The sequence below is a fragment of the Schistocerca nitens genome, chromosome 7 (genome assembly GCF_023898315.1).
Source record: "Schistocerca nitens isolate TAMUIC-IGC-003100 chromosome 7, iqSchNite1.1, whole genome shotgun sequence".
Lineage (NCBI taxonomy): Eukaryota > Metazoa > Arthropoda > Insecta > Orthoptera > Acrididae > Schistocerca > Schistocerca nitens.
Window position 1 is genome coordinate 286,346,948 of NC_064620.1, and position 27,669 is coordinate 286,374,616.

At 37.5% G+C, this 27,669-nt stretch overlaps 1 protein-coding gene across 1 annotated transcript in view; it reads left to right on the forward strand.

Annotated features, from left to right (window-relative positions):
- Positions 1 to 27,669, forward strand: part of LOC126194771 (1-phosphatidylinositol 4,5-bisphosphate phosphodiesterase classes I and II) — a 435,021-nt gene that overhangs the window by 349,321 nt on the left and 58,031 nt on the right. Inside the window, exons 17-18 of the mRNA XM_049933060.1 lie at positions 17,916 to 18,219; positions 20,749 to 20,971. Coding sequence (XP_049789017.1) covers positions 17,916 to 18,219; positions 20,749 to 20,971 — 527 coding nt within the window. The remainder of the gene's footprint in view (positions 1 to 17,915; positions 18,220 to 20,748; positions 20,972 to 27,669) is intronic.

Sequence of the window (27,669 nt, forward strand, 5' to 3'; positions counted from 1 at the left end):
CTGATGAATTTCCTGTAGGCTAAAGCAGTGATTTTACTTGTATGTTATGAGACAATGAAATTCTGATTCTGTTTCTTATTTAACCTTTTTTATTTTTATTATGACTCATCTGGTTAGAGGATCATACTCTGTGAGTCTTGCAATGGTTTGTGTCGTTTTTGGGAAACTATATATGATACTTGTCTAGTTGTATGCAGACTATATCCTGTTGGTTAAGTGATGTTCAGGACTTATTGATAACCAGGAGAGTTTATTTGCATTAACATTTTTTAAATTGACTTGTAATAACTCTCATTGTTATGTGCACCGAGTAAAAGTTCTCAGCACTGTGGGTGCTGTGCTGCTTGCTTTGACCCACTGTTGTGAGGCCCATAATTTGCCACTAGCAATGTTTAACCAGTAATTGTATGGAATTTCACTCCACAGGTATTGGATATCTGCCTCTTCTTTGATTTATGACATATTTAATTGAGCCTGATTCATTGTGTTGGATGCATATGCAATTGATTGCTCACTTCCATCTGAATTTTTATTGCTACGATGGTACCTGTTCGTTTTCTGATGCATATGCCAAAGAACTGAATGTTTACTGCTTATAAGTTGCTGAATGTGTGGCCAGTCTCAACTTTTTTTCAGTTTAAGGAATATAGAATTGATCTTTGAAGACCATACGTATGTAGTGTCTAAGCCTATTAAGCAGGTGCATTATCTAAGATGCATTCAGAATTTATTTGACATAATGGTTTGTTGCCCAGGAAAACCTACAATTCCATCAGTGGCTGTTGGTAATGTGTGTAAGGCTTTTAAATGCTGCTAGTTTTGCCAATGTTCTTTTATAACTAAGAATATACCATGGTCTATTCTGTTTGTTCTTGGAAGAACTACATGTATTGAGATTACATTTTAGGCCTGCCTTGTTTAATCTACTGAAAAATGTTTACAAGTTTGTTATATGGTGGGTGCACTTGGTATCCCAATAGGCAATCTGTCATATTTATATAAGCAAATGAGTGTGTTCAAAATGGCAATTTACTTAGAAAACTCATCTAGGAGGAATTGGGGATATGATTCTGCAAGATCAATTTTTGATGAACACTTTCCACCAGGTTATTTAGAAAGTAGCTCATTGATGTAAAGAATGGAGTCAATATCTACTGTAGCTTGTGTGTCAATTATGCTTTTAGAATCTCCACAAGTACATTAAGAATTGTTTGGTTTCATGACCTCAAGAATGGGTGTAGCTTAGCTGATGGCCACCACTAGTTTGATTATTCTTACTTACAATAATCTATCTAATTCTTTCTTAAGGCTGCTTCTAACTGTGAATGGCATGGGTTGGGTCAAGAAAAATTTATGGGTCATGATTGGTTTAAATGTAGTGTGGGCTTAGAATTATGATGCACACCTAGCCCTTGTGCAAATAAAAGCGGTACATTCATAACATTGTCTTATTTCCTTAAAGGGAATAAAAGACGAAATTGGATTAATTTCATCCTGTAGTTTGAAGCTGAGAGATGTAAAGGTGTTCACACAAAATATTAGCAGCATTTGTTAAGGTAATAACTATAATATTTATTGCACATGATACCTTTTTGTATCACATGTACTCATAAAATTGCCTGGTAATGGTAATATTTTGGTTTGAATGAAACTAAACCAAAAGTTGTAGGAGCCAGTGGCGGGGCTTGTAACTGATAGTATATGCTCACTCATTCAAACAGTGGCTGCTCCTGTATCTGCATGAAAATTAATTGCTTTATTTACTATGTCAAGAGAGACAGGCAGGTTACATGGTGCCTGGAACATACTGGCCCAAAACTGAAGCAATATTCATTTCCAGGGGGGTCTTTAGGCAGAGGAAAATGTGACCTCATTGTTGTTGTTGTGGTCTTCAGTCCTGAGACTGGTTTGATGCAGCTCATATGTTGTAAGATTTTCAAAGTGATTGCCATAATGGACATGTTGATCAAACATACAATATAAAACAGTCATGATGCTGTGGCCTATTGAAATTGGAGTGAACATATCATTAAGATGACATCTGGATGGGTAGGGTATTTTGATTGATACTTTGGACTGACATGTGACTGTGCTGTTTGTTTAGTGCAGACCTCTTGTAGCCACAGTGCATGTGTACAAAACATCTGTAAATTTAGATGGGAATGATTCTGACCTAGGTGCTGTTAACTGAACATATTTTACTTGTGCAACTTTCAGCGCAAGGGCCAGTGATCTTGAAATGTAACCTTCTTCACTTGTTGATAAGAGTCAGATTACAGAAAATGTTGTCCCAAAATTGAGTAGTTCCTGAACAGTTTAGTTGTTGATCATGATGTCAATTTGATTTCCTGACACCCTGACATCCATCATCCATGAAATATTATCATCTATGGTGATCTCACCTTCATAGATGGTCCTCTCATTTAGTACTGCTAATTTCAGCAGCTGGGTGAGTATCTGGAATCTCTTGTGTGCTGATGGAGAATGACTGTCACATTGGAGAGGGACCTCAACCAGGAGTATGATGATAGGCTTCATCCCACAGGTCAACTGTAGTTACCTGCAGTAGCTTGACATGTGCAGAGGTGTTCTGTTCTTTGGTGTCTTGTGACACAATAGTTGTCAACAATCTTTTACTCTCTTTACTGTTGCACAAGACATGCTCACAGTATCCACAATGGAAACATACTGGCTTGTTGCTCCAACTTCATTCTTCCATTTTGGTCCACCATATAGAGATAGGTGTCAATGATTGATGAATGCCTCCTTGAATTAGCAATGTTATTTCCTCCATGCTGGATTCAATATTCAATCCTTTTACTTCCAGCCATCAGGATTGTAATGTTCCTGCTCTCATTCAAGGCATAAAAATTTAGCTCAAAGTTCTAATTATAGACTATATTTTTCTCAACAACTAAAAGAGGAATTTTGCAAATCATAGACATTTTAGAGCAGAAATGCTGCTTTTATCGTGAATACTTGCCTTGAATAATCCAAGAGTGTTGTTCATTGTTGTTCATGTTTGTTCTCTGAACATTGTTTCACTGCTTTTTTAATTATACTGAATTCTTACGTAATTCTTGCATGTTAAGTTATTTAAATAAAAATTCCAACAGGGATATACTGATTATTTTCATCATTTATTCATTCCAATTAATTACAACTGACTCACACTACGTAGTGATTCACATTAACAATTCAATAACAATTCTCTATAACAACTAACTGATTTGGCCCAACTCCACAGCCCTCATATTGAAAAGTAACAATTCGTACTTACAGTATTGTTATAATAAATATATCATGTAATTTAGAATGGAGAAATACATGTACAAAATTATTTATGTGTGGCAGTAAGTTTGGTAGGAAACATAGACATATTTTTCATGAAATACAATATTTTTCAATGCTGAATTTTGTAGGATGAGTATTTTTAACAGTTGACATTGCAATATGTAATTTTTCATTAAAAATAAATTAATATTTTATTGGCCTACAATAGTGGTAACTCCAATTCTAAACTTTCATAATTTTATACAAAATACACTGTTTTCAACCCACATTGAAGACTACTTATTAAAACTTCTTTAACTTGTGAACAAATGATTTCATCATTTAATAAATTTGTATTTAATTACATTCCTTGAAATCTGATTATAACTCTTTATAACATTATGCAATTGCTGATGTTGGATGAAAATTAGAACACAATCATATATATTATTTCTACTTAGTGAAATTTCCAACGTATATAGAAGTGTACTAAAAAGACATGTTGTATATTATTATTGGTGACTCTCTGTCTGTTACATTACACACCAGCCCAGAATTTCATGCATAAAATTTATGTAAGAGATTCTGCCAAGACATGCATGTTAAAATATATATATCTATATATATATATAAAACAAAGATGATGTGACTTACCGAACGAAAGCGCTGGCAGGTCGATAGATACACAAACAAACACAAACACACACACAAAATTCAAGCTTTCGCAACAAACTGTTGCCTCATCAGGAAAGAGGGGAAGGAGAGGGAAAGACGAAAGGATGTGGGTTTTAAGGGAGAGGGGAAGGAGTCATTCCAATCCCGGGAGCGGAAAGACTTACCTTAGGGGGAAAAAGGACAGGTATACACTCGCACACACACACATATCCATCCACACATATACATGTCTGTATATGTGTGGATGGATATGTGTGTGTGTGTGCGAGTGTATACCTGTCCTTTTTCCCCCTAAGGTAAGTCTTTCCGCTCCCGGGATTGGAATGACTCCTTCCCCTCTCCCTTAAAAGCCACATCCTTTCGTCTTTCCCTCTCCTTCCCCTCTTTCCTGATGAGGCAACAGTTTGTTGCGAAAGCTTGAATTTTGTGTGTGTGTTTGTTTGTGTATCTAACGACCTGCCAGCGCTTTCGTTTGGTAAGTCACATCATCTTTGTTTTTAGATATATTTTTCCCACGTGGAATGTTTCCCTATATATAGAAGTGTATACCTGCTGGCTGAAATGGGTCAGCATGGGTCTTTCTTTCTAAGAGGCATACCTGTAAAGAGTAACTGTTTGCATGGTTTTTTCAAACGTACATAATTGGGTGATTGTTTGTGATGTTTGTGACACATTAAAACAAGCAAACAAATTTAATTAGTCTTCGTCTTATTTCTCATTTCTTCTCTCTTGTTTCTTGATTCTTGGAATTACTCATCCAACTTCATTTCCTTCATTTGAATTCTTGCTTAAACTCCACATGCAGAGGTCTCTTTTCTTCTATGAATCACATAGTATCATTAGCATGAAATCAAACCCAGGGTGTAAAGGTTCCAGTATGCATCAAGAAACAGCACATGTTGGAAGGATAGATAAGATAATACACTTATTTGAAATTGGAAATGTGTTCACAATCCTAACTGCATGTGTACATTGCTAAATGTGCAGTGTAAGCAGAAAATTGTGTGTCAAAAATTGACAATATGAGCAAACAAGTTACATAATTCAAGAACAGCAAGTGTAGGGAGCTACGAAACATCATAGTGCTGGAAGAAATTAATGATTACTACACAATTAATGGTTCGCTCTCATTCCCAGATTATTCTACTGAAACGAAATAACTGATTAGTAAAAATGGAAGATATGATAATTATTTTACTCATTAGTTTAATCTGTACATTTGCTCTCAGAAACATTCCCATATCCATCATAAATATATGATTTAATTCTTCTCCGTACTGGTGTACAATAATGCTTGCAGTGACATACTGAAAAATATTCTCAAAATTCCATGTTCTTCTTATGTACATGGTAGGGAGGCTTGCATGTCTCAGTGTTACAGATAGCCATACCGTTGGTGCAACCACAATGGAGGGGTATCTGTTGAGAGGCCAGACAAACATGCGGTTCCTGAAGAGGGGCAGCAGCCTTTTCAGTAGTTGCAGGGGCAACAGTCTGGATGATTGACTGACCTGGCCTTGTAACATTAACCAAAACAGTCTCGCTGTGCTGGTACTGTGAATGGCTGAAAGCAAGGGGAAACTAGAGCTGTAATTTTTCCCGAGGACATGCAGCTTTACTGTATGGTGAAATGATGATGGCGTCCTCTTGGGTAAAATATTATGGAGGTAAAATAGTTCCCCATTTGGATCTCCGGGCAGGGACTACTTAAGAGGACGCCGTTATCAGGAGAAAGAAAACTGGCGTTCTACAGATCAGAGCATGGAATGTCAGATCCCTTATATTTTGATTAAAGTTCAGTCTTGATCACGTTATGTCTGTTTTAATGAGTAACCGGTTTCGAATTTTTTCTATAAAACCATCATCAGACCCATTGGCTCCCTTGGGTTGGTAGGTGGAGCTCTCCTTGCTGCTGTGCAGTCAACTGATCAGTTGACTGCACAGCAGCAAGGAGAGCTCCACCTACCAACCCAAGGGAGCCAATGGGTCTGATGATGGTTTTATAGAAAAAACCAAAACCGGTTACTCATTAAAACAGACATAACGTGATCAAGACTGAACTTTAATCAAAATATAACAATTAATTGGTCACTGTATTCCAAAAATGTTTACCAAAATTGTGTCAGATCCCTTAATCGGGCAGGTAGGTTAGAAAATTTAAAGGGAAATGGATAGGTTAAAGTTATATATAGTGGGAATTAGTGAAGTTCAGTGGCAGGAGGAACAAGACTTTTGGTCAGGTGAATACAAGGTTATAAATGCAAAAACAAATAGGGGTAATGCAGGAGTAGGTTTAATAATAAATAGAAAAATAGGAGTGCAGATAAGATACTACAAACAGCATAGTGAATGCATTATTGTGGCCAAGATAGACACGAAGTCCACGCCTACTACAGTACTACAAGTTTACATGACAACTAGCTCTGCAGATGATGAAGAAATTGATGAAATGTGTGGTGAGATAAAAGAAATTATTCAGGTAGTGAAGGGAGACGATAATTTAATAGTCATGGGTGACTGGAATTTGAGAGTAGGAAAAGGGAGAGGAGGAAACTTAGTAGGTGAATATGGATTGGCGGTAAGAAATGAAAGAGGAAGCCGTCTGGTAGAATTTTGCACAGAGCATAACTTAATCACAGCTAACACTTGGTTCAAGAATCATAAAAGGAGGTTGTATACATGGAAGAAGCCTGGAGATACTGGAAAGTCTCAGATAGATTATACAATGGTAAGACAGAGATTCAGGAACCAGGTTTTAAATTGTAAGACATTTCCAGGGGCAGATGTGGACTCTGACCACAATCTATTGGCTATGAACTGTAGATTAAAACTGAAGAAACTGCAAAAAGGTAGGAATTTGAGGAGATGGGACCTGAATAAACTGAAAGAACCAGAGGTTGTAGAGAGCTTCAGGGAGAGCATTAGGAAACGATTGACAAGAATGGGGGAAAGAAATACAGTAGATGAAGAATGGGTAGCTTTGAGAGATGAAATAATGAAGGTAGCAGAGGATCAAGCAGGTAAAAAAAAAGCACTCCATCTTCAGGCCATGAGTGGCCTACTGGGACCATCTGACCGCCATGTCATCCTTGGTGGAGGATGTGGATAGGAGGGGGGTAGGGTCAGCACACCGCTCTCCCGGTCGTAAGATGGTATTCTTGACCGAAGCCGCTACTATTCGGTCGAGTAGCTCCTCAATTGGCATCACGAGGCTGAGTGCACCCCGAAAAATGGCAACAGTTCATGGTGGCCTAGATGGTCACCCATCCAAGTGCCGACCACGCCCAACAGCGCTTAACTTCGGTGATCTCACGGAAACCGGTGTTACCACTGCGGCAAGGCCGTGCAGATTAAAACTGAAGAAACTGCAAAAAGGTGGGAATTAAAGGAGATGGGACCTGGATAAACTGACTAAATCAGAGGTTGTGCAGAGTTTCAGAGAGAGCATAAGGGAACAATTGACAGGAATGGGGGAAGGAAATACAGTGGAAGAAGAATGGGTAGCTCTGAGGGATGAAGTAGTGAAGGCAGCACAGGATCGAGTAGGTAAAAAGACGAGGGCTAATAGAAATCCTTGGGTAACAGAAGAGATATTAAATTTAATTGATGAAAGGAGAAAATATAAAAATGTAGTAAATGAAGCAGGCAAAAAGGAATACAAACGTCTCAAAAATGAGATCGACAGGAAGTTCAAAATGGTTCAAATGGCTCTGAGCACTATGGGACTTAACATCTGAGGTCATCAGTCCCCTAGAACTTAGAACTACTTAAACCTAACTAACGTAAGGACATCACACACATCCATGCCCGAGGCAGGATTCGAACCTGCGACCGGAGCAGTCGCGCGGTTCCGGACTGAAGTGCCTAGAACCGCTTGGGACAGGAAGTGCAAAATGGCTAAGCAGGGATGGCTAGAGGACAAATGTAAGGATGTAGAGGCTTATCTCACTAGGGGTAAGATAGATACTGCCTACAGGAAAATTAAAGAGGCCTATGTAGAAAAGAGAACCACTTGCATGAACATCAAGAGCTCAGATGGAAACCCAGTTCTAAGCAAAGAAGGGAAAGCAGAAAGGTGGAAGGAGTATATAGAGGGTCTATACAAGGGCAATATTCTTGAGGACAATATTATAGAAATGGAAGAGTATGTAGATGAGGATAAAATAGGAGATATGATACTGCGTGAAGAGTTTGACAGGGCACTGAAAGACCTAAGTCAAAACAAGGCCCCGGGAATAGACAGCATTCCATTAGAACTGCTGACAGCCTTGGGAGAGCCAGGCTTAACAAAACTACCATCTGGTGAGCAAGATGTATGAGACAGGTGAAATACCCTCAGACTTCATCAAGAATGTAATAATTCCAATCCCAAAGAAAGCAGGTGTGGACCATTGTGAAAATTATCGAACTATCAGTTTAATAAGCCACGGCTGCGAAATACCAACACGAATTCTTTACAGACGAATGGAAAAAGTGGTAGAAGCCGACCTCGGGGAAGATCAGTTTGAATTCCGTAGAAATGTTGAAACATGTGAGGCAATTCTGACCCTACGACTTATCATAGAAAACAGATTAAGGAAAGGCAAACCTACGTTTCTTGCATTTGTAGACTTAGAGAAAGCTTTTGACAATGTTGACTGGAATACTCTCTTTCAAAGTCTGAAGGTGGCAGAAGTAAAATACAGGGAGCGAAAGGCTATTTACAATTTGTACAGAAACCAGATGGCAGTTATAAGAGTCGAGGGGCATGGAACGGAAGCAGTGGTTGGGAAGGGAGTGAGACAGGGTTGTAGCCTATCCCCAATGTTATTCAATCTGTATATTGAGCAAGCAGTGAAGGAAACAAAAGAAAAATTCAGAGTAGGTATTAAAATCCCATGAGAAGAAATAAAAACTTTGAGGTTCGCCGATGACATTGTAATTCTGTCAGAGACAGCAAAGGACGTTGAAGAGCAGTTGAACAGAACGGACAATGTCTTGAAAGGAGGATATAAGATGAACATCAACAAAAGCAAAACGAGAATAATGGAATGTAGCCGAATTAAGTCGGGCTATGCTCAGGGAATTAGATTAGGAAAGTAAAGGAGTTTTGCTATTTCGGGAGCAAAATAACTGATGATGGTCAAAGTAGAGAGGATATAAAATGTAGACTGGCAATGGCAAGGAAAGCATTTCTGAAGAAGACAAGTTTGTTAACATCGAGTATAGATTTAAATGTCAGGTAGTCGTTTTTGAAAGTATTTGTATGGAATGTAGCCATGTATGGAAGTGAAACATGGATGATAAATAGTTTAGACAAGAAGAAAATAGAACCTTTCGAAATGTGGTGCTACAGAAGAATGCTGAAGATTAGACGGGTAGATCACATAACTAATGAGGAGGTATTGAATAGAATTAGGGAGAAGAGGAGTTTGTGGCACAACTTGACAAGAAGAAGGAACCGGTTGGTAGGACATGTTCTGAGGCATCAAGGGATCACAAATTTAGTATTGGAGGGCAGTGTGGAGGGTAAAAATTGTAGAGGGAGACCAAGAGATGAATACACTAAGCAGATACAGAAGGATGTAGGTTGCAGTAAGTACTCGGAGATGAAGAAGCTTGCACAGGTTAGAGTTGCATGGAGAGCTGCATCAAACCAGTCTCTGGACTGAAGACCACAACAACAACAACATCCAATTGCACTAGATTTGCTATTTATTACAGTGTTTGAATCATCTGCAAACAGAACATACTTGTCATCTGGTAACATTACTGCTGAAAGGGCAGTGATATAAATAAGAAAAAGGAGGAAGGCCCTAAGTTGGAACCATATGTGTCAACAGATGTAATTAGTTCCCTTTTGGATGATGCCTGATACTATAACATACATCTCTTACCCTTTGGCAGCCTTTGCTGCCTGTCAGAGATAAATGATTTGAACCAATTACTGTTACATCATAACATTATAATTTACTTAAAATCTAATTTAAAATATATTTTACAAAAATCACAAACAGTTAACTAAAATAATCTTCAGATTACTATATTTAATCCAGAGGTTTCATGCCCCAGTCCTTGACTGTTTAATGTAAAAATCAATGGCCAATTCAGAGAATGGGATGCTTCATTAGTCTCTTTCTCTTCAACATTGTGACCACTAGTACACAGGTACACAAAGGCCTCCACCACACACCTAAAATGACTTGCGTGGTACACTGGTACATGAAGTGCCCTCTGCCACACACTGTAAGGTAATTTACAGAGTATAAATATAAATGTAAATATAGGTAGAATGTGCAGCTCATTTTAAAGAGAATACAATTCAAATTATAAAATTGTTCCATCTCAAGGCAGTAGCCTTTCCCCTGTGATCCTAGTTTTTTCACAAGGGACAAGTTCTAATGAGCAAAATCAACAACCTGTTTGTTAATTCACATCCATTCTTCTAGATAATATTATACATGGTTGAGGGTGGGATGTGTGTAAATGGAGTGTTTCCCTACTCCATCCTGACAGGAAAGAAATGGAGGAATAAAAACTTGTGCAGTAAACATTCTTACTGCATTGTAATTCAAATAGATTGAACATTAATGTTAAAAATTGCAGTTCATCCGATAAGGTAGGCCTATCCCTACATATATGCATATATGGTTACACTTTTGAATCATTTATGGTAATAAGCTACACTCTTCGTAAAACGTACTCCATCAGTGCTGTATGAACTCAATGAATGTGTTACAAAAGTCTGAGACTCTTCTCTCTCTTGGTATATTCTAATGCCCAAAATATGCTATTAAACTCCATTATATGTGCACCACTGAGAAACTCACTGAGGGCCTCATACAATCAAAGCTTCGAGACATCATCCAGTCAAGGTAAGTGACATATTTCGACACAGCTAAACAGCTGGCCTCTGTCGTTTATCTCCCATCTAATTCTTATGCCCTTATGAACATAGTTCAGTGAAGTCTTTAGTGACCACATTTCCCTCTGAATATGTTTATTGGGCAGAGAAATGATGTAAAAGAAATAGTCTAAATGAATGCTTAACAAAACTGTGTCATATACTCAAGTACATATATTACTTGAAAACCTCAAATTCATTTCAGGTAAACTGACTCTACATTACCATAGTTACAAAGCAACTGTTTTAATTAAGATTCTAGCATTGCTCTAAACCAATTGCAGATAATTAAAAGAATTAATCTGCAGCCATCTCAGTCTTGTTCCCAGTGGTGAAACAAATCCACTTCCGTGATACTATTCTAAATTAATCTTTGATCATACAGAATACGTGTAATGTTGAGTTAGTAGAAAATCTAAATATGAATTTCAAAGGTCATTCAAATATGAATTAGAACTCCCAAATGGGCTTGGGAATCTGATAGTGTAGTGGTGTGGAATCTATGGAGATATACGGAAGGCCCAAGCGCCTGCATCGTCCTGTAACAGCTTGTCTCTTTTCATTTGTGAACAGGACAAACATTTCCTTGTTGTTCAACTCATTTTTATTTGTTTTCTCACAAAAGAAAGTATTGTGATGTTCTGCTGGTTCTTTACCATGGTATCAGGTGGTACGATATGAGTAGCTAAGATTTCCTGTTATTCAATCTTGCTCAGCGTATTATTTTGGCATACTCACCCATTTCTGGTCCAACTTCTTTCATCAAAGGGCTGCAGTTACCACTGGATGTTAAGAGTATGAGTCCAACATCTAACTCTCAAAATAATTGTGAGGCTTCTTGATAACATCATCTCACATATATTGTACTCTTAATTACAATAACTGTACACTACAAAGTTGTTATATTATGTGGAACATCACAAAAAGATTGATGAGGACAAAGTCCAAAAACATTTGTCTTCATTTACAGATGTCAATTGAGAGAATCCATGCTAAGGGCAAAGTCTGAAAATATATGTCTTCATTAACAGATGTCAATTGAGAGTATATATATATAACAGGTTTTCTCTTGTCTTTGTGACATCATAGGCATTGTCATGACTGCTCTTCCTCTAACCCACTGAAGTTTTCACTATATTTCAGACACCACTTTACGTGTTGTGAGAGTGTAAATCATTATCAGGGAAGAAAACCTTCAGATATCACAATGTATCAACATGGTAATTCCTTCTAATTCAATAGGATGGGTATGGAGTCTAGTACAGAACTTGCCTGTTATAGAAGGAAATTCTAATTAAGAGTCACATCACTTCATCCAACTGATATGTTACGCAACAGATTCCTCACCACTTCATCCAACTGGTATGTTACAATACACATTTCCTTCCTTCAGGTGAGTGATGTCATCAGCTGTGGAATGCTAACCAATCCACAAGTAGTTAAGTTCAAACTCGTTCTGACATTCTCACTAGGGGAATTAATATCATTTGTCTCTATAAGTACCATCACGGTTGTAATTGTATCTCATTTTCAGTTAATATATTTATTCATATTTATTAACAGTGGAATGCTCCACAAGAGAGGGAACAGTCATAGGTACATATTTCACTTTGATAAGTTTATTAACATTTATAACAGATAATCACTGTTACTGTGGACATGGGACCTCAAGAAACAAATATTTATTTTCCATTCATAGGACAGTTTTACAATATTTCTTTGTTTTCTCTCATGGTCATTATAAGGACATACTGTCCAATTGCCATTTAATCGAATCATTCATCTTTCATCTAAATGAGTATATCTATTTCAGAATTCAAGCTTTTCTAGCAATGCTTCTAAAGCTTTCGTTAATAACTGGATATGTAAATTCGATATTCAGATTAAACCAATTCCATGGACTATATCACCAATACCTCGCATTAAAAATTCTTATAAACCCAGTCATATTAATAATTATCCTGATAAAGATAAAAATGAAAATAAGTATTCCTCTAGAAATAGTATACAGGACTGTACAAAACTCTCAGAGCTATAATTATATGTTGCCTTTGTAGTTGTTACAGGGAACACCACCTTCATTGTTATGAGGCCAGTTTCATCATCAAACAGTTTCACCCTTTATAAGCTGCCACCGAACCAGAGGAGTTATATGTTTTGAAAAATTAACAAGTATTTGTTGTCAGACATTATGTAATCCATTTTCTATCTTTCCAAACCTAGAGAATAGCTTACAAAACTCAGACACTTGTGTCTTTATTATGTCATCTTTAAATTAGCATATGGAACAGATTGACCAACCCAGGTAAATTCCTATACTTTGCTGCTTTGGAGGTACCTCAAAACTAACAGTATCAGCCTTTGTAGTAACCATCATGATGCATCTCTTTCCACAGAAAGAGAATCTCTGCACAATCATCTAAGTATCCACAGTGATATTGTCCCTATTTATGTATCCTCCATTTTATACAGATTTGGGTATAATATCCTGCTAATAGCATAAACCTCTATCTCCTCCTTTTATAGATATATATCAAGGTAACTTACTCCTGCTGTAGCCCTTATTCATACCTGGTTTTTACTCTGTCTTCTGCAGTATTTTTCTTCTACTCCCTCACTACTGTAACTCTTAATATCCTCATATGTTTCAATGAACGCCCTCATATTCTATTGGAGGAAACTCATATCTGGATATCAGTTCATCATTTTTATGCTTCACAGAGAATCCCTCCCCCCCCTCCCCTTTACTGCTACCCCAATCCCCTTGTCAAAAGTGAAGAACTCTAGGTTCTGCAGTCTAATTGCTGGCTAAAGTTTGTTAATACCTGTTGTCACCACATTCTAATGTAAATCTATGTTAGTTGTAAGAGATGTTTCTTAAGAAACTTATATTTTAATCCTGTCTATCTTATGAGACCTTTTTCTTTCCACCTAGTGGGTGCACTAAGAAAATAGCCTTCAAATGTGGAAGCTCTATATTTTTTTATGGACTTTCATAGTTGTGGAAAAACTTGCTAGTATCTTTTTTTAACTGTGAACTGTGATGAAAGACTTTCACTAGCTCCATGTCATTGAGTTTAAAATGAGGTCAAAGTAATGTGTACTTTCCTTTATATAACCAATAATGATGTAAGCACACTTAACATAAGGTGGCCTACACACCAGAAAAAAATTCCTTTTCTTTAATAAAGTATCATTAAATATTGAATTCCAGTCTTGTACCCTTAGGTATTAGCTAGCAATATGCAGTGACCCAAATTAATCTTAACACTATTCTTTTCCTTCAACAATAAACAAATAACTATATAGATACTTTCATTGCTGAGGTAAATAAATAAGAGTAAGAGAATAAAATAGTAAAAACCTAACCAACATAACAAACTGAAAATGCTTCCAGTTCAGATATTAGTTTTCAAGAGGCACACCCCATCAGACATGCACTATTGTGTCCTCAGTATAAAATAACCAAAACAACTCTGGGATTTGGCCAGTAGGCACGTCGTAAATATAGGCTTCTGACTCTTTCACGCCTAAAATTATGTAGGATACACTACTAATAAACCTTACTGCTTCTACATATAATAAATTGTGCATTAGTCTACATAAAAATATTTTCATAGAATATTGCTCCATTCAAGTAGATATTGCTGTTCAAATACTTCTCACAATGATAACAAAAACCACTACAAGCTTTGGTACATCCACTGATATCCAATTACTCTTGACACATAGTGTGCTCAAGGCTTAAATCCTCATAAGTATACTCATTACAGTTTAAGTACATTCAGAGCCAGGCATCCAAGCATGGTGTACCTTATGATACTTCCATGAACACATAAATGTTTGCTTAAAATGTTCTTCCTTAGTTTTAGTTAATTCATCCCAAATTTCCTGTAGTTCACTCTCTGTTTTATCTGTTTCTACATTAGAATGAGGTGTATCTATAGAAGATTCACTCCTTTCTTATACTTTAGTATTGACTAGGTCAGCTACATGCTTCTCCAAAGTAGCAAGTGGCAGTACCTGAAATTGCAGATACATCCAAATGTTGGTTTATTCCAACACTCTCAAACTTCTTACTTGAACATCTGAGATCTGTTTGTCTATTGTTTTAAATTCCTGCTCATTAAAATCTTGTAGTTGTTTAAAGCCCTTGTTCACCACTTTAAATTGCACATTTACTCACTTCCAAAGTAAGTTACAGTGTTTCAATATTTCAAGATTCATTTCATCCAGCAAGGTGAATAGTTTCATTTCTAACTGCAAGACGATATTCTATAGTTCCTAAGTGACCCAGATATATGCTGATTTAGTATGATGTTTTTTGTTTTTATTTCATTTTTAACACAGTTTTAGTATTCTCTAGTGTCACAGTTAAACCTTTGATATTATTGATCAGTTGCTCACTAAATGTCTTGAACCAGGGGGAAATGCCTGTAGTCATTTTCCCATGACCACAGGCAAACAATGTATACAATAACATGTTTAATTAGTCTCAGCCTAATATTGCAACTTGCTACTACACAAATAACTTAAATTTCTTACTAACCATTGCTTAATGGACAAGGCATTTTATATGTATCTCAGCTACTGGTATGTCATTGCATTTTATCTCCACCAGACATTGGTATGGAGGCCAGAGATTAACACGTGACTTGTCAATTTTGATATTCCTCTGATCTGAACTGGCCAGTGTTGACAGAGCTCTGTTAACTAACCGCTATAATTGCTGCCTCTCTTGCTGTTATCAATGGAAGACATGTTTGGAATCTGGACTGTTCATCTGTTTAAAGAGGAAACTGCTGCTGTGTTTGTGTTTGCCACTGTTGTGGGCTGCCTTTAGCTGCTTTTCAAGTATTAAGTACATTACATTCAAAAAGGACACTGCAAAAATTCATGATGAATTCACAGTAATTGGTTTTCCTGCAGCCACTGAAAAAATATTAGTTCAATTTGTCTTTTGTGATTGTGGAGCTATAAAATCTAAAATTCAGCAAACTGTAGCCTCAGACATATGCAAGCAATCTCCTTTATATGTATCCAGTTTTTAGACCATAAACCATGGAAAATCTAGGATGGAATAACAATTATGAAATAGGATAGACTACTACTCACAACACTGAGGAGGCTCTGAGTGGCAGACAGGCAAACACACACACACACACATACACACACAACTCCCACACACATGGCGACTGTCACACAACTTGCTACTACACAAATAACTTAGATTTCCTGAATATTCTAAATGTGCCTGTCTGCTGCTCAGTACCCCTTCTATTTGCAGACTAGAAATCTATCTTATTTTATTGATGTCAATTCATAGACTACATTAGACTTTTCAAAGCTTAATGCTGGCTCAATATTAGCAATATCATGTGTTCGTCTCAAAACCCTCGCCATGAAGGAGATTGCAAATATAGCTTACACAGTTATGTGACTGAGGTTTTGCTACAATAATCTGTCATCTTTTCTAGTGTAGTATTTTGAATGTCCACTCAGACAAATCATGTACATTTTTAATAAATATATAATACTACATACTTTGTTGTCCTTCATATCTTCCTTTCTTGTGTGTAATATATTGTCAGATTCAATATACAAATTTTACATGACACTGTAAGTATCACATCTCTAAAGTATGAAGAATTATGCAGAGGTACCGTACAAATACAAAATTTTTAAGGCTTTCATGGCCACTTGTTAACAAACTGTCCATTGGTTTCTGTCTTTGGTTCTTCAGGTGACATACATTTGAAGATTTTTCTGACTTTTGCCAGCATGAGTGGCTGGCTTTCTCAAACGTCATTGAACAAATGTCAGCCAAAGAACCAAAGACTGAAGCCAACACACAATTTACCGTACAAATCGTTACTCATTTGATTATTAAGGCCTACGCTTGATGCAGTCAATAATTTTTGTCTATAATGTGATGGTTTGACTTCACAGCAGTGATGGTAATAGTTTTAAACAGATTTCAGTTGACATGGAAATATACAAAAACAAGGCAACACAGTCTAATCTTATCTTCTTAATAGCTACTGAAGAATAATTAGCAGACATCATAAACTGTTAATTTCACTTATTATCAATTCATGTGCAGTCACTCAGGGATTGATTTAGCAAGTGAAACAGGGCTCTAATCCTAAAACTCTACAAACTGTTCTATAATGTTGTAAACACACAAGGCAGTGTGTGATGTAAACTTGAGCTAGATGGGTGTCTGGTTTCTGTGTGGAGTAGAAATACTTCTCTAAGTTGCTATCGAAAATGTCAATTACCAGGAGTGTAGCATCATGGGTCCTTAATCATGATCAAAATTGTTAAGACTTCTTTGTTATGCAGTATCTTTTATCAAAAACTTGTTTATATAGGATAATCACCCATAATACTACATTTATAACTCAAAAAATTGTATATACAGTATAGTCTCTAATAATATTAAATCTATGAGCTTCACCTTGTGCTTTACACACATATCAACTTATTTTACATGTATGATGGTACTTCAACAATATGGAAAGGTTAGATTGCTACTCACCAAATAAAGGAGGTGTTGAGTCACAGATGAATACATAATGGTGTATCCACAGAAACAGATGTGCATGCTTCTCCACAAGTCCATGTAGCTTTAGACAACATGAATGTCTTACTGTGTATTCATTATCATTGTTTGTGTAAATTAAGTCATGATAACATATGTGTAATTTGGATTAAACCCCATGGTGATGTCCACAAATTTAGTATTGATTGTAACTGTATTGCATATACAAGTTTTAGATAAAGGATGGTACAGAATAAACCAATATTTTTTGTTGTGATTAAGGGCTCATCCCACCTTACTTTCAGTCGCTGACCATATAAACTAGCAATGTATACTGCCACTATCTGTGTCAGCTGCAGTTACATGATTATGTTGCTCATTGTACCTCTGGTGGCCACATGGCTTCACATTTTCAGGACCAAGATAATTAAGTAACTATGTTGTCTTTCCTTACATGAACCTGTATCAGTTTTCAATAGCTGTTTATGTGCTCATACTACATGACTGCATCTCACAAATGACATGTGTGTGCACTTTCAGGATCAAGAGGAAACGGCACCTACTGCACGACAGCAGCGCAGCCCTTCAACTTGTGTGCCAGCAATGGCAGTAAAGATGGTGAGTGCTGAACTGACTCTTATGGGTCCTGATCGAAGCCCACGGCCATCGCTGGCACATGCGTTTGTTTCAACTGACTCGTCAGGTTCTTTCTCTGGGGTCCCTGTGGATGGAGCAGCTGATGGTGCACCTGTTGATGGTACTCTACCACAAAAGACTCAGGAAAGAACGGAGAACACTACCAAAACTGGTCCACCACCAGTCAACAACTGCCCGTCTGATAGTGGTGAGTTTGTTTAAGGACAGATGCTGTTCCTTGACTCACACCATTGCTTGAAATTCATTAGTTGTGGTAACTGAGTTGAATCACATTTGTAGCATTTAAGGGATATTGTTGCTATTATTATTATTATTATTAGTATTTTGTTTTGTTTTGTTCTGAATAGATTTAGTTTTACCAGTATGTTTTTACTAAACGCTGCAGACAATAGCTTTTTTTCTTCTTTTTTTTCTTTTTTTTTAAGTTTCTTGTTTTTATAATTTTATTTGTGTTACGGTGTTATGAATACATCAGATGTTTCTGTTATCTTCTTTGTAAATTTGTTCTCTGTACTAAATGACAAATTAATGGAAGTCTCAATTCTTAATTATGGCATAAGTTACTCTCTTGTGTTTTAGGACTCTGAACAAATTAACTTTTTCTTTCTCTACATATGCGACTTACTGCCATTATCTTTCTTCCATGCCAAACAGCTTGGTACAGAATGCTGCAGTCATATTCAAGATCAAGTTTCAGTCTCAGCCTATCATTGTGCAACATTTTTAATATTTTTGTAATTATTAGTGTTCGTGGCTACCCAGAATTTTTTTTCAGAATATTTGTTGTTGAGTCAGTAGTAGTTTTCCTGTTGATCGACTTTTAAACCCTAACAAATTTTACATTACGCTTTTATCATTTTTTTCCCTCATATAGGTACAGAAAAACATGTGGTTTTGCACAATGTTCAAATAATTTGTTTCTTATCACTATATATGGTTATACCAAGTACAATGACTCAGTTTATCCTTGAATAACTCTCTAGCAGTTTGTTCAGTGAGCATGCATTATATAGTTAATTGATTCAGGACATGAATTATATTACCTCTCATGTGAAATGCCAAATAGTGATTTTAGTTTTGTGTGAATTTGCTGACAGCAAGTGGCATTGACAGATTAGAATGTAAAGATAGTAGTTCAGATTAACAACATAGCAAATCCATGCACCTTACTTTGTGTTTGCCATCATAATGCATTTCCAGAAAAGCAACAAACTGATTTGAATATTTGTATTGAAATATACTGCCAGAAAAAAAAAATTAGTGCACCCTTTTAGAGGTTTCAAATTGACTCAACATTTATAATCGCAACAGTGCATATGGAAAACATTAAATGATTACATTTACTGATCAGTAGCATAAGTGGTTCTGAGGTACCAGGTATCGACCCACGCTGACACACACACACACACACATTAGTAAGTGGTTTAGCATCCACCAGCAGCAATGCAGGTGCTTACTCTGGTATCCAGTCAATCATACAAATGCCAAATACTGCGCTGGGATATGTTACGCCATGCCTGCTCAACCTGTCCATGTATTTCTTTAAGAATTGTTGGTTAATGAGTCACTTCTTGTCACATAATATCCCACACGTGCTGGGTTGGAGACATGTCCGGAGATCATGCTGGCTAGGGAAGTTGCTGAACTTGTTGCAGAGAACGTTGAGTTTCACGAGCAATGTGTGGGCAAGCATTATCATGTTGGAAGAACAGATCACCTTCCTGCTGCAAGAACGACAAAAGAACTGGTCTAACAACATTCTGCCCATACTGAGTGCTGGTTAGCGTCCCCTGCAGAACCACCAAAGGTGAACAAGAGCTGTAGCTTATCGCACCCCAGAGCGTCTTGGCCGAATGCACTTACCAGGTCCATGTCATATGCACAAACGGCCATCACGTGCATGCAGACGGAATCTGCTTTCATTGATGAAGATGACGGTGTGCCATTCTGTCATCCAACTTTTCCTCTGATGGCACCGGTAGAGTTGCAGATGCTGTGGTGTGAGGGTAAGATGGGCGAGAGGTGTGCAAGCCCTTAGGCCCACTGCTACTAACTGGTTTGCAACAGTTCATCTTTGACACGTCTGGGCTCACAAGCCCTCTTATCTGTGCTGTGGTAGCTGTACTATCTACCACTGATACCTTTACAATAAGACAATGATCGTAGGCACCTGTGCTGCATCTGTGCTGCGTGGATGTCCAGAACCTCATCTGTGGGTGTAAGAATATTCACATGACCACTGATACCAGCATCGTTGCACAACTGGAGCAGCATGTCCAACTTGTCTGGCAATTCTCTGAAAGAATGGTCCTACCACTTGGAAAGCCACAGTTTAATCCCTTTCAAACTCACTCAGTTAGCTGTAGGAAGCATGAGTGCATCTCCATTACATGGTTGCCTGCTTGCTTCACACTTAGCACCGCACTTAGCCTTCTGGCTATGAGCATTCCATATTAAAGAGCAAACACAAATGGCACTCTGGCAGCTATGCCACTATGCCGTCTGTTAGTGGACGATGTTGAAACAATTATCAGCACGTCTACCATCCCCCAGGTGACATATGATATCATCAGATCAAAATTAACGTAGTCTTTCCAAGTGTGCAAATTTTTTTCCAGGCAGTATTTTTGTTTGTAATATACATGAAAAATTTAGGTGGCACACTTTTGCAAAGTTCATATTTTTATAATGACAAATATCTTACTTCTTTTTGTAGGAGAAGAAGAGCTTGTAGCAGAGTCACTGGAGAAATTAATGGAGAACAAAGCTGTAAAGGAGAAAAAGCTAGAATTGGAAAAGAAACTGGAATCACTACGAAAAAAGCATGAGAAAGAGAGAGCCCGTATTCAAATACATAAAAGTTCCCAAGATTCAGAGAAGTCAAAATCCAAGTTCTCCATGAGTCACAAGCTAGTCAAGAGGCTGTCAAGCAAAAATATGTAATAATAATTAACATAGTGTTTCTTAGTTTTTTTCTGTTTAGTTTATTGCCTGTTGGAATTACCCATTGCCACTGTGTATAAATATGGTGTATAATATTGGCATTAAAACTAGACTTACCTCTCATAGTTAATGGTCAGAAGATTAGTGTATGCTATTAGATGAAGTGTTGAAAAATTGAACCTCAAAAGGATTGTGAAACACAATTAGTGAATGTATAATGAACTGAGAGGTTTTTTGTCTGTACTGTAGTGCATCAAAAACCTAAATTATGGTTTTATTAGTTTCATAAACCATTTAAGGTAATTGCTGGTATTCCTCCAGAAATTTGAAGTTAACTGTGTTATTGTACATTTTTTCCTTATTCATCGTCTGAGTGCAGATGTGGAGTTTCAGTAAAGTGATCAAAATACAGCAGAATAGAATAGTATGCACACTTAACAAAGGGCAACAGGTGCACAGGCTGCATAATTTTTGGCATATCCACACTGCAGTATACAAATATCAAAAACCACATTGTCCACATCTTTCCTGCATGCTGTTCCATCCTGCTTTATGTTAATCGCTGCATTGAAACTACACATTTGCATTTCAGTCATGAATAGTAGAAGAACATTTAACAAAACAGGCACTTTTACTTATAAAATATGACCCTGTAGGTAATGCATGTACTGATATATATTCTGTCAAATTAATGTTTCATGTTTTTCCAAACAATGCCTCATTTATGACGTTGTGAAACTGTTGGTAATAGTTGTCTGTTACACAGTATTGTTTTTCAGTGATTTGGCTTCTGTAGACTCTGGACTTTTTTAAACTTTCAAGCATCATTCGTACACAAGCACAGATAAATGATTTTGACAGATGGTAGAACAGACACATCTCCATACTTTAAATCATTTTTATTTGGTTGTTGCTGCTTACATTGTGATAGTTCCCATGTTAGTAATATGTGTAATACATCCTTTTCACAAAGTATCTTTCCAGACTGATTAAAATGTGTCATGGTTGAATGCATCATTAAAAAAGATATTAGGACAGGTATTGATAACTATTGACCCTTTCATTGTTAACTCCTTTCTCAAGTAATTTGAAAAAAAAAGTCATTGTACGTAGGAATGGGTTATTATGCCTGCCAATAAGAAATTCTGGACCAGGAGGGACCTTCCAGTGAAGATGCCATGGATCATTTCCTTCAACATGAATTAAGGATAACTGTATGACAAACTTTCACCTACTGGGATTTTTAATGATCTGTGTAAGGCATTCGGCTGAGCAAATAACATTCTTATGGAGAATTTTGAAAGTCACTGGCATCCAAGATACAATTAGCAAGTGGTTTACTTCTTATTTAACTAATAGGAAACAAATAGTCATAGTAGATAGCTTAGGCAGCTCTTATGGTGCTTCTTTTACTGAGAGAGGACCTTTATTACTGTTATTTCACAGGGTTCAATATTGAGACCTGTCTTATTTGTGCTGTTTATAAATAACTTACACTGAAAAAGCAGAAATAGTGTTCTTTGCAGATAAAGCAAGCCTCAAATCAAGGCTAATAAAGATACAACAACAGAAATGACAATAAATGAAATACTCAGATAATATTGTTTCAGAAATAAAACACTTTGAGCTGGATATGAACTTTTTTGTTTACAGGAGCACAACTGGTTTCATGATATCAAATCACATCCACAAGTACACGTCTACAAGATAGGAAACATGCAATCAACAGTACGATAAAAAACTAGATACTAATACTAATATACTAATAATCTATGCTCTATGACAACCAATATGAAATACTCACATGTCAGTAAAACATAATGCCCTAATAAAAGAAGGAGAGGGACATCACGTTCTCAAAATAACATACTGTTATGTGCAACGAGCAAGGCATCATGAATCAGATTAAACAGCTGAAAAACTGACGTGTTAGAGGTGCTTTTACCTATAATGAAAAGAACAAAATAAGAAAACAAAAAGAAGGTAAAAAGCAACAGCTAGTAACATTGAAAGCCCATGGTTAGAAAACTCGCTTCATATCAGGAAATGGTACGGAGGGAACTAGCGCCACCATGCACATGTGGGGGAGGGGGGGGGGGGGGGGGGGGGGAGTAACAAAAATTTTTGCACTTGTCAAAAATCATGGGAATGATTGAGGCCCCCATTACACCACAATAATATAACCTATAAAATACTTCAGCATAAACAGATGCAAGAGCATACAAAAGCAAGCCCAGGGTCACTAACCAATCAGTCAAAAAAGTATGACCTTAGGTTCTTGAAAGGCAATAACAGTTTGACATTATATTGTAATGTTTTAACTCCACCTGATTATTAAGGATGTGTTGGGGAATACAACTTCAGACTCCACCTGATTTAAGGCCTCTTCCAAAATGTTTAAGGTCAGCCCCTTTACTTCTTTGTGTAAAACTTTTAAATTATTAATATGGTTATAATAGAGGGAAACATTCCGCGTAGGAAAAATATGTGTAAAAACAAAGATGATGTGACTTACCAAATGAAAGTGCTGGCAGGTCGACAGACACACAAACAAACACAAACATACACACAAAATTCAAGCTTTCGCAACAAACTGTTGCCTCATCAGGAAAGAGGGAAGGAGAGGGAAAGACAAAAGGATGTGGGTTTTAAGGGAGAGGGTAAGGAGTCATTCCAATCCCGGGAGCGGAAAGACTTACCTTAGGGGGAAAAAAGGACGGGTATACACTCGCACACACACACATATCCATCCACACATATACAGACACAAGCAAACATATTTAAAGACAAAGAGTTTGGGCAGAGATGTCAGTCGAGGCAGAAGTGCAGAGGCAAAGATGTTGTTGAATGACAGGTGAGGTGTGAGTGGCGGCAACTTGAAATTAGCGGAGATTGAGGCCTGGTGGATAACGGGAAGAGAGGATATATTGAAGAGCAAGTTCCCATCTCCGGAGTTCGGATAGGTTGGTGTTAGTGGGAAGTATCCAGATAACCCGGACGGTGTAACACTGTGCCAAGATGTGCTGGCCGTGCACCAAGGCATGTTTAGCCACAGGGTGATCCTCATTACCAACAAACACTGTCTGCCTGTGTCCATTCATGCGAATGGACAGTTTGTTGCTGGTCATTCCCACATATAATGCGTCACAGTGTAGGCAGGTCAGTTGGTAGATCACGTGGGTGCTTTCACACGTGGCTCTGCCATTTGATCGTGTACACCTTCCGGGTTACAGGACTGGAGTAGGTGGTGGTGGGAGGGTGCATGGGACAGGTTTTACACCGGGGGCAGTTACAAGGGTAGGAGCCAGAGGGTAGGGAAGGTGGTTTGGGGATTTCATAGGGATGAACTAAGAGGTTACGAAGGTTAGGTGGACGGCGGAAAGACACTCTTGGTGGAGTGGGGAGGATTTCATGAAGGATGGATCTCATTTCAGGGCAGGATTTGAGGAAGTCGTATCCCTGCTGGAGAGCCACATTCAGAATCTGATCCAGTCCCGGAAAGTATCCTGTCACAAGTGGGGCACTTTTGTGGTTCTTCTGTGGGAGGTTCTGGGTTTGAGAGGATGAGGAAGTGGCTCTGGTTATTTGTTTCTCTACCAGGTCGGGAGGGTAGTTGCGGGATGCGAAAGCTGTTATCAGGTTGGTGTAATGCTTCAGGGATTCCGGACTGTACACGTGTTATGGAATGACCAGAATCACGTAAGTAGCTACTTAAAAGTAGACTTCAAATTCCTCAGACTTTGAAGATCTCAGAACATAATACTAAACTCTCTGCTAGTCTGTGCTACTTAACTGACAGGACAATAATCACAACTGATGCAGTATACACCAGTAGTGTTGTGCTTTTCTCGAGCTACCTTCTCTCTATGTACAAGTCTTCGGCCAAGATTCTGTTGGATAAAGAATGTGAGCTTTATCTTTTTATCCTTAGCTTATTGCCCACTTAGTGTGAAATCATGCCAAAGTATGGTATCCTGGGCTTGTTTATATGCTCTTGTCTGGTCTATTTGGTTTTAATGATTTTTATGTTGAAATATTTTATGGTTTATATGATTGCACTGTGTAACAAGGGCCTCAATCATCCCCATGATATTTGGATATGTGCAAAAATGTTTGTAACTTTCTCTGCTATGTATATTCTGGCACCAGTGCCCTCCATGACGACGTGAGCACATTGATTGGCAGAGTGGCCCTGCATGATGAGGTAAGGATGCTTTTTGCTAAGGAGTGAGTTTTCTTAAACATGGGCTTACAGTGTTATTAAATGCGCCTTTTTACCTTGTTTTGTTTTCTTATTTCGTTCTTTTCATTGTATGTAATAGATTATCAGGATAGGTAACTAGTTTGTATCATAATGTCAGTTATGTGTTTCCTGTGTTATAGGTGTACATCTGAAGATATTATTTGATATCTTGAAAGTGGCCATGGTCCTGTAAACAAAAAAGTTTATGAAGAGTTGAAAGCAGTTTATTTCTGAAATATGGTTTACCTCAGCTGCAGTTGATTTCAACAGAAAACTGTTTGTATCAGATAAAATTGTTGGCCAGTACTTGTTATCAGAAGGTGATAAGATACATATGAAAGTGAAAGTGATATATGAGGTTTGTTAAAAAAATTTCGGAACTTCGCCCACATTATTTTTTGGTGCTTATCTTTTACTTGTGCATGGTCTCATTTGAAATACTCTTCTCCACAATTGATACACTGCTCGTAACACCATATCCACTTCCGGAAGCAGTCTTGGTATGTCTGTTGCTGGATCGTGCAAAGCGTTTTCTGCGAATTTTCTTTTATCTCATCTGTTGTTACAAATTTTCATTCTTTCAAAAGGTTTTTCAACTTTGGAATTAAAAAGAGTTCACAGGGGCCAGGCCTGGAGGGTAAGGAGGATGAGGCAGCACAGTGATATTGTTTTTTGTGCAATAGCCACACTCCAATGGGGATGAACGTGTGGCTACATTATTGTGATGCAGGAGCCATGAATTGTCTTGCCACATTTCAGGCTATTTCCTTCTCACATTTTCTCACAGGCATTGCAACACGTCCTGATAGTATCATCGATTAACAGTTTGTCCCTGTGGAATGAATTCATGATGAAATAATCATTCAAAGTCAAAGAAAACTATCAGCATAGCTTTGATATTTGACCTGGTCTTTCAAGCTTTCTATGGCCTTGGAGAATCATTTCTGACCCATGGGAATGTTGGACCTTGGTCTCAACATTATAAACCAAACTTAATGGCAACACAATGCTTTCCAAGATACTCTGTCATGATGTCATGACATTATCCAGCTGAAATGTTACTTCCTTATGCAATTTCTCAGTCAGTCAGTATTTGATTGACATGCACAATTTAATTGACATTCCTGTCCAAAGCATTGTCGTTAGACATCAAAGGGCATCCTGAATGAGTGTCACCCTTAACTTCCATCTGGTCATTTTTAAACCATGTGAATCATTTGTAACATTGAGTATGGCTGAACCACTCATGACTGTAGGCTTTCTGCATCTTTTGGTATGTCTCTATATAGGTTTGTTTGAGTTTCATGCAAAATTTAATGCAGATGCATTGCTCTTCTAACTCTGCCATTTTGAAATTCACAAACTGTGTGACACATCATTCTACTCAATACAGCACTGAACAATAACTAACAGATGTACGACAATGAATTTTCCAGCAGTTACACATTAAACACAGGTGTGTGCAGGGATGCCAATCGCATTTCGCTCACTTTCAGAACTAGTAATTCCTTCCATTTGGAGGATAGAGGGAAAGTTTGTGGAAAGTTCAAAGGAAGCGCAGGTCACTCAGAACACAGTATGAGAGGGACGCACCCGTAGTGATGACAAGGGTAGATAAAGACCATATTCAAGCTGGTTCATGTACCATACCGATGGTCATTAATCTACTATGCAAGTTTGATCCTGGTCTGGCTCACAAGCTAGAATGCTACCTGTTAAGCTATAGGGCAGTTTTACATTGTAATTGTTACTACAGGGTATATTTAAAGCGTAGCATATTTTAATCCTTTTAACTAAACTTTTTGCCACTACAGTCGCTGTAAGACCTTGGTGTGCTGACCAGCTGTTCCTTGATTTTCTGCAGTAGACATTAAAGTATTAGAGTGGCATATGGTCAGAAAAACTGATCTGCCTTCATGGAGCCATGACTTCTCCTCCAAGTGGTTCCTCAAAGTCTGAATGGACCCTGTTTCAGATCTCTCATTAGTGAAAATCCTTAACAGTACCTCTGATTTCAGCTTGACTTCTCTGTGTGGCAGCCAAGCATGCTGACTGCTCAGCCATAGAATCTTACTTCAGCAATAAATAAATAAATAGATTAATTCCAATGTCTATTCCTGATGGAGAATCCAGTGAATCTGAAATGGTGATTAGTGTGTTTTTATTCCTTTGGCATTTGCCTTTTGACCTTGACATATTGCCCAGATATTAAAATGAGAAGATTCACGATACAAAACAAAGTTTTATAACAAAAACTTTAATACAAGAAAAGAAAGATACAGCTGGAGATGAGTGTTTAAGAAACACATTGTAAAAGAAAATTACAAGACTAAATCCAACTATAACAAACAGTTTTGTAACCATTGATTTTTAAAATTAAGTACGTAAGGAAAAAGTCTAATGATTTTACAATAAAAAATGAAACTCATGCAATTATAATGGAAATTCCTG